An 8,888-nucleotide genomic window follows, 5' to 3' on the forward strand; every position below is an offset into this window, starting at 1 on the left:
TGCCTTAATTTCCTTCCTATTCGATCTTATGTGACGTGAAGCGCCTGCTATAAATTGGGAATCGGGGAATTTTAATGGTACTACAGATGTGGTGCAGGGTGTTTCTCCCTGCATATTTGATTGGGCTATTGTCATTGCCTTGCGGAGGGCCATTCTGTTGTTGCAGCTCAGTATCAGTATTACCTAAGGTTTTGAGGCTTGACATTGATTGTTTTGACGATTCGTGTGTTGCTATCGGACTGTGTTTGTGCAATGGTAGGATGCTTGTCTATGCGTCGAAGCACTGAATGACTTGGAAGGAGGTTTACTCAGTGCATGATTCAGAGATCCAGTATTTTATTTCCGGCGAAGGAAAAGCAATCAGACTATGAATGTTTAGGTTTGGGTTGACGGAGTAACGAGACTTGGTATTTAGAGCATGGTGGAATTTTCATCTGTGATATGGTGTCGTCGCCTTGGATTGAATGTGTTAAGTTCGCCGATGTTATGGTCTTCATCAATTTGCCTTCGGGGCCGGGTAGTGTGAAATAGTGCCGGGGAAGCAGCTGTCAGAGATCGCAGTGTGCGGTGGTTCAGGACTCAATTAGTGGTCCGGGTGTTGAGGGCTCAAGGAAGATGATCTTCGGAAAGGTTAAAGTTGGCAGCGATCGATTGGGTCAAGTGCTACAGAGGTAGATTTTGATTTAAGGCAACAACAGGGCAGCGAAGGATGAGGAAGAACATGTGGGAAGTTTCTTGTCGTTGTTAAGTTTCTAGAAGGCCAAGTGTGAAAAGCAGAGATCGAGTAGTTGCTTAAAGAAGATGGTTTGACCAAAGTAGGAGAGTGGCAGAGTAGCGTATGGGTTCTGTGGTAGGATGACTACACCTTGAGAAAGCTTAGAGTGATTTGGAACTCATGGTGGACAGTGACTAAGGCTATGAACTTAATTTGGAATATTGGCTGCTATACGGAGAAGGGTTGGATACGACGGGAAGGAGTTGCTTGATATGAAGAAGGGTACAACAGGACTTTAAATGGGGATGTATTGTCGCACCTTTAATTGATGTCCATGATGAGTGAACAGACTCGTACCATTGGTGAATAGGCACAGGCTCAGGATGGGTTACTGATTTCGTAGTAATTGTACCCAATGCAGCGACATTGGATGATGTCGGCATGGAGTTTCCACAGGTGGGATATCTCTGTGAGCAAGTTAGCGGTTGTGTGGTGTCGATGAAGCTTCTACGAAGAATTTCTACTGACTATTCAGGAAGAGGTCGAATATGTGAATGTGGATAGTGATTCAAAGCGTTCATGAAATGGTTAATATAAGGATGTCACGACCCAAAATCTCACCTATCGTGATGGCGTCTATCTCAATACTAGGCAAGCGAACAACCTCAATAAACCACATCTCTTTTAAATTGAAAATATAATAATTTAATTCAACGGAAGAAATCTCACAAGTACAAATATAAATACTCCCAAAACCTGGTGTCACTGAGTACATGAGTATCTAATCTGAATACAAGTCTGGAACAAATACGGTCTAAAATAGTCTAAGTCCAAATAAAGAGAACAAGGAGATAGGGAAAGAGAGACAAGGTTTGCAAAACACGGCAGCTACCTCTGAATCTCCGAAAAAGTCAATTTTGCGAGAGAATCAACACCCGCTATGTCCGGGAGCACCTGGATCTTCACACGAAGTGCATGATGTAGTATGAGAACAACAAACATAGCAAGTAACAATAATAAATAAAGACCTGAAGATAGTGACGAGTTTCATAGTTATAGTTCATTTTTAGTAATTCGTGCAAAGAATAGACATGCTCTCAAATCCAACATTTTAAGTCAAATAAATTTTATACAGTTCAAGTTTATGTAATTCAGATATAGAATTCTTCAGTAATTTCACAACAATAACAGATAGCAACTAAGTGCATCAACAAATAAAAAACAAGTACAGCCTCTCAGGACAACAATTACTCCCTGGGCTCCCAGCCCTCAACACTCACTAGGCTTCCAGCCCTCAGCACTTACACTCAATGGGTACCTTCGCTCACTGGGAGTGTACAGACTCCGGAGGGGCTCCTACAGCCCAACCGTTATAATCTGCACGGACAACTCACGTGTTGCACGGACAACTCACGTGCCATAATATAAATATCTGGATCCGCACGGCTAACTCACGTGCTATAGTATAATATAAGGATCTGCATGGCCAACTCACGTGTTGCATGGCCAACTCACGTGCTATAGTATAATATCTCACAATCAGACCCTCGGCCTCACTCAGTCATAGAGCTCTCCAGTCTCTCGGGCTCTCAACAATCATAAAATCAGCCCGATACAACAATGATATGATACATCAATAATGAACAAATAGAGAGTGAGATAAATAATCAAGTAAGCTGTGATTGAGTACAAAATAACAATTTAAGCAGATAATTCAACATGTATACGACCTCTGTGGGTCCCAACAATACTAACACATAGCCTAAGCATGGTTTCTAGCATGACTTATAGTCAAATTTCCACACCACATAGAGAGCCATAACTATCAACAAGTTATTTAGCTTTACAGTTTCCCCGGGATGGACCAAGTCACAATCCCCTCGGTGCACTCCCACACACCCGTCACCTAGCATGTGCGTCACGTCCAAAATAATCACATAACACAAAATTTTGGGGTTACATACCCTCAGGACCAGATTTAAAATTGTTACTTACCTCAGAGCTTGAAATTCTTTACTCTGCTATTCCTTTGCCTCGCAATTCGGCCTCCAAATGCCTCAAATCTAGTCACAAATAATTCGTTTCATTCAATAAAATTTATTGAAATTATTTCCATAGGAAAATGCTAATTTTCCATAAAAATCGGAAATTTAGCTCAAAAATTGCCCATGGGGCCAACATCTCGGAACCCGACAAAAGTTATAAAATCCGAAAGCCCATTCAACCACGAGTCTATCCATGCCAACTTTACCAAAATCCGACCTTAACTCGACCCTCAAATCTACAAATCTTAATTCCAAATTTCTAAGTTCCAATCTCCGATTGTCACCTCAAAATCATGTAATCTAGTCAGATTATTCGATGATAATTCAATATTATGGATTAGAAATAATCACAAGGGACTTACCTCAAGTTTTCCTTTTAAATCTATCAAAAATCGCCTCTCCTCATGCTCCAATTTGGCAAAATATGGCGAATGGGATGAAGTCCCAGCTTTATAATTCTGCCCGCCTTGATCTTGGCCTGCGATCGTGGTCCTCGATCCAAGGCCTCGATTCTGACCCTCAATCCTAGCCCTCGATCCTGGGTCTTGATCATGGGATTTGATCCAGGGCCTAGATTCTGGTCCTCGGCCCTGCTTTTGATCGTGGCCATCGACCATGGGCTCGATCGCGGCTTCGATCCTGTTCCTCGACCCTGCCTTCGATCGTGGCCCTCGACCCTGTGCTCAATTGTGGCTTGACTCTGGGCTCGATTTTAGGCTCGATTCTGGGCTCGAATCAAGGCTCGATTTCTGGCAGAAGGAATTTCTAGCAGAAGGAAATTGCAGCAGCTGTTGTAGTTCAATTTTTGATCCGTTAACCATTCGAAACTCACCCGAGGCCCTTGGGACTTCAACCAAATATACCAAAAAGTCCTAAAATATCATACAAACTTAGTTAAACCCTCAAATCACATCAAACAACGCTAAAACCATGAATTACACCCCAATTCAAGCCTAATGAACTGTGAAATTTCTAATTTCTATAAACGACTCCGAAACCTATCAAATCACGTCCGATTGACCTCCAATTTTGCACACAAGTCATAAATGACATAACAGAGGTATTCCAATTTTCAGAATCGGATTCCGACACCGATATCAAAAAGTCAACCCCCGGTCAAACTTCCCAAAATTTCAACTTTCGGCATTTCAAGCCAAATTTCACTACGAACCTCCAAATAATTTTTCGGACATGTTCCTAAGTCCAAAATCACCATACAAAGCTACTGGAATTATCGAAATTTCAATCCGAGGTAGTTTACACATAAGTCCACACCCGGTCAACTTTTCTAACTTAAAATTTTCAATTATGAGACTAAGTGTCTCATTTCACTCTGAATTCCTTCCGGACCCGAACCACCTACCCCGGTAAGTCATAAAACAAGTGTAAAGAATAAATTGAGCAGTAAATGGGGGAACAGGGTTATAATACTCAAAACGACCGGTCGGGTCGTTACATTCTCCCCCTCTTAAACAAACGTTCGTCCTCGAACGTATTTAGAATAATAACTGGAGTCTCAAATAAGTGTGGATATTTGCTCCGCATCTCCTGCACAATCTCCCAAATAGCTTCTCCGGCTGGCTGGCCTCTCCACTGCACCTTCACTGATGCTATGTTCTTTGACATCAGCTTTCTAACCTGCCGGTCTAACATAGCCACCGGCTCTATATCATAAGTCAAATTACCGTCCAACTACACTGTACTGAAATCCAGAATATGAGATGGATCCCCGACATATTTTTGGAGCATGGATACATGGAACACTGGATGAACACCTGAGAGACTAGGTGGCAAAGCAAGTTCATAAGCCATATCTCCAATCTTCTTAAGTATCTCAAAAGGCCCAATATACCAAGGGCTCAACTTGCTTTTCTTCTCGAACCTCAACACACCCTTCATGGGTGAAATATTGAGCAGAACCTTCTCCCCAACCATGTGAACAACATCACGAACCTTCCTGTCGGCATAACTCTGCTGTGTAGATTGTGTCGTGCGAAGCCGTTCCTGAATTACTTTGACCTTCTGTAAAGCACCCCAAACCAAGTCAGTACCCAATAGCCTAACCTCACCTGGCTCAAACCAACCCACCAAGTACCGGAACCGTCTCCCATACAAAGCCTCATACGGAGCCATCTGAATACTCGACTGGTAGCTGTTATTATAGGAAAACTCCGCGAGTGGCAGAAATTAATCCCAAGAACCCCCAAAATCAATGACACAAGCGCGTAGCATATCCTCCAATATCTGAATAGTGCGCTCGGACTGTCCGTCTGTCTGAGGGTGAATGCTGTACTCAACTAAACCTGTGTGCCCAGTTCTCGCTACACTGCTCTCCAAAACTGTGATGTAAACTGCGTGCCCTGATCTGAAATGATGGACACTGGCACACCATGTAAGAGAATAATCTCGCGAATATAAATCCCAGCCAACCGCTCCGAAGAATAATTAGTACCAACTGGAATAAAATGCGTAGATTTGGTCAACCGATCTACTATCACCCAAACAACATCAAACTTTCTCAAAGTATGTGGAAGCCCAACTACGAAATCCATGGTAATACGCTTCCATTTCCACTCCGGAATTTCAAGTCTCTGAAGCAATCCTCCCGGCCTCTGATGTTCACACTTTACCTGTTGACAATTTAGACACCGAGCTACAAACCCAACTATATCTTTCTTCATTTGCTTCCACCAATAGTGCTGTCTCAAATCCTGATATATCTTCGCGACACCTGGATGAATGGAGTACCGTGAACTGTGAGCTTCCTGGAGAATCAACTCATGCAAACCATCTACATTAGGCACACATAGCCTGCCCTGCATCCGTAATATACCGTCATCTCCAATAGTGACTTCCTTGGCATCACCGTGCTGAACTGTGTCCTTAAGGACAAGTAGATCTGGATCATCATATTGGCACTCTCTGATGCGATCATATAAAGAAGACCGAGAAACCACACAAGCCAAAACTCGATTCGGCTCGGAAACATCCAATCTAACAAACTGGTTGGCCAAGGCCTGAATATCCAAGGCTAAAAGTCTCTCTGCTTCCGGTAAGTATGCTAAGCTACCCAAACTCTCCACCTTACAACTCAAGACATCGGCCACCACATTGGCCTTTCCGGGATGATAGAGAATGGTAATGTTATAATCCTTAAGCAACTCTAACCACCTCCGCTGATGCAAATTAAGATCCTTCTATTTAAATAAATGTTATAGACTCCCATGATCGGTATATGCCTCACACTGGACACCGTACAAGTAATGTCGCCAAATTTTCAAGGCATGAACAATGGCTGCTAACTCAAGATTGTGGACTGGATAATTCTTATCATGTACCTTTAACTGTCTTGACGCACATGCAATCACCCTACCATATTGCATAGGCACTGTGCCGAGACCAATACGCGACGCGTCACAATACACAATATAAGACTCTGAACCTGTAGGCAACACCAATAATGAAGTTGTAGTCAAAGTTGTCTTGAGCTTCTAAAAGCTCTCTTCACATTCATCTGACCACCTGAACAGAGCACCTTTCTGGGTCAATTTAGTCATAGGCGATACAATAGATGAGAAACCCTCCACGAAGCGACGATAATAATCGGCCAAGCCGAGAAAATTTTGAATCTCAGTAACTGAAGATGGTCTGGCCAATTCTGAACTGCCTCTATTTTCTACGGATCTACCTTAATTCTTTTACTGGACACTATATGTCCCAAGAATGCCACCGAACTAAGCCAAAACTCACACTTAGAGAATTTGGCATAAAGTTTCTCCTCTCTCAGCCTCTGTAATACAATACCCAAGTGTTGTGCATGCTCCTCCTGGCTACGTGAGTACACTAGAATATCATCAATAAATACCACTACAAATAAATCAAGATATGGTTGGAATACACTATTCATCAAATGCATAAATGCTGTTGGGGCATTGGTTAGCCCAAAAGACATCACAAGAAATTTATAGTGGCCATAACAAGTTCTGAATGCCGTCTTTAGAATATCCGAATCCCGAATTTTCAACTGGTGATACCCTCATCTCAAATCAATTTTGGAGAACACCCTCACTCCTTGAAGCTGGTCAGATAAGTCATCAATACGCGGCAAGGGATATTTATTCTTGATTGTAACTTTGTTCAACTGCCTATAATTAATGCACATCCGCAGAGTACCATCTTTCTTTTTCACAAATAGAATCGGTACACCCCAAGGTGACACACTAGGCCTAATAAATCCCTTTTCAAGGAGTTCCTGAAGTTTCTCTTTCAATTCTTTTAACTCAGCTAGTGCTATACGATACAAAGGAATAGAAATGGGTTGAGTGCCCTGCATCAAGTCAATACCGAAATCAATATCCCTGTCAGGTGGCATACCCGGCAGGTCTGTAGGAAATACATCTGGAAAGTCTCGCACAACCGGTACTAAATCAATAATAGGAGCATCTACATCAACATCTCTCACAAAGGCTTTATGACAAGCATCCCTTTTCAACCATACATTGGGCCTTCAAATAAGAAATTACCCTGCTAGGAACAATATTTAAAGAACTCCTCCATTCAACCTTTGGCAACCCCGACATCGTCAACGTCACGATATTTGCATGACAGTCCAGAATAGCATGACATGGAGACAACCAATCCATACCCAGGATTACATCGAAATCAACCATACCGAGTAATAAGAGATCAACTCTAGTCTCCAATTCCCCAATAGTTACCACACATGATCGATACACACGATCCATAGTAATAATATCGCCCACCGGTGTAGATACACAAACATGTGAAACTAAGGACTCACAGGGCATATCCAGATAATGAGGAAAATACGATGATACATAAGAATAAGTAGAACCATGGTCAAATAATATAGAAGCCTCTCTATGGCACACTGAAACAATACCTGTGATCACTATATCCGAGGTAGCAACATCTGGCCTGGAAGGAAAAGCATAGAATCGAGCCTACCCGCCACCTTATCGGCCTCCCCTTCTTGGGCGACCCCTAGCTGCCTGACCCCCACCCTGTGCTGGCTGGGTGGGTGGTGGAACTGTTGGTGCTGGTGCCGTCAGTCGAGGACTCTACTATGGAGCCCCACTCAACAGCCTAAGACACTCTCTCTTGAAATGACCAAATTCTCCGCACTCGAAACAACCCCTCCTCTGATGGAACTGCTGCTCCTGATAACCCGTGGAATTACCTACAGATGCCTGAGCGGACGAAGCATGATGAGAACACTCCGCTGGTAGTGCACTGAATGAAGACTAGCTTGAGTGAGCACTGTAAGAACCGTGGCTGGCAGATGTGCCACGATGAGCTGGACAACCCGTCTGAGCGTGTCTGTAAGAATGACCCCTACCACGGTAAAACTGACCCCCTGAAGGAACACCGCTGAAATCACCTAAACCACGAGGCCTCTTAGCCTCTCTCTCTCTCCACGTTCCTGGATACGAACCATTTCTATCTGCCGAGCAATGTCCATTACTTTATCAAAAGTAGCACCAGATACCCTCTCCTTAATCATAAGTAACCGCAGCTGATATGTGAGGCCATCAATGAACCTCCTAATCCTCTCCCTATCAGTGGGAACCAACAAGACTACGTGATGAGACAACTCAGAAAATCTCATCTCGTACTGCGTCACGGACATATCACTGTGGCGAAGCTGCTCCAACTGTCTGTGCAGCTCCTCTCTGCGGGACTGAGGCACGAACTTCTCCAAAAAAACCACGGAGAACTGCAGCCAAGTAAGGGGTGCTGTGCCAATAGGCCTACGCCTCTCATAAGTCTCCCATAATTTGAGTGTATCCCTAGAAAACTGAAAAGTAGTGAATGAGACCCCACTGGTGTCTAGAATACCCGCTGTCCGAAGCATCTGTTGACACCTATCCAGAAACCTTGAGCATCCTCTAACTCAGAACCGCTAAATGGTGGAAGTCGAAGCCTCTCAAATCTCTCAAGTCTCCTCTGCTCATCATCTTCCATAACAGGAACTACCGGGCCTGAACAGTTGCAACCGGCTGGGCTGGTAGTGCCCTAGGTATCCGAAGTCCCTGTACTACCTGGTCTGAAGTGTGAGTAACAGGGGTATGAGTACCTTCCCGGGCCTGAGAAGTGGCAGGTGCGGC

General features: G+C 43.7%; 1 protein-coding gene across 1 annotated transcript; it reads right to left on the reverse strand.

The window, feature by feature from the left end:
• Positions 1-8,161: 8,161 nt before the first annotated feature.
• Positions 8,162-8,635, reverse strand: LOC138898084 (uncharacterized). The gene has a single exon (XM_070184119.1). The coding sequence runs from the start codon at positions 8,633-8,635 to the stop codon at positions 8,162-8,164; it is 474 nt and encodes a 157-aa protein (XP_070040220.1).
• Positions 8,636-8,888: the final 253 nt, after the last annotated feature.

The sequence above is a fragment of the Nicotiana tomentosiformis genome, chromosome 8 (genome assembly GCF_000390325.3).
Source record: "Nicotiana tomentosiformis chromosome 8, ASM39032v3, whole genome shotgun sequence".
NCBI classification, from domain to species: domain Eukaryota; kingdom Viridiplantae; phylum Streptophyta; class Magnoliopsida; order Solanales; family Solanaceae; genus Nicotiana; species Nicotiana tomentosiformis.

What these genes read in the sequence shown, in the direction of transcription:
- LOC138898084 (XM_070184119.1), bottom strand. Translation starts at nt 8,635, where the DNA reads ATGCTTCGGACAGCGGGTATTCTAGACACCAGTGGGGTCTCATTCACT.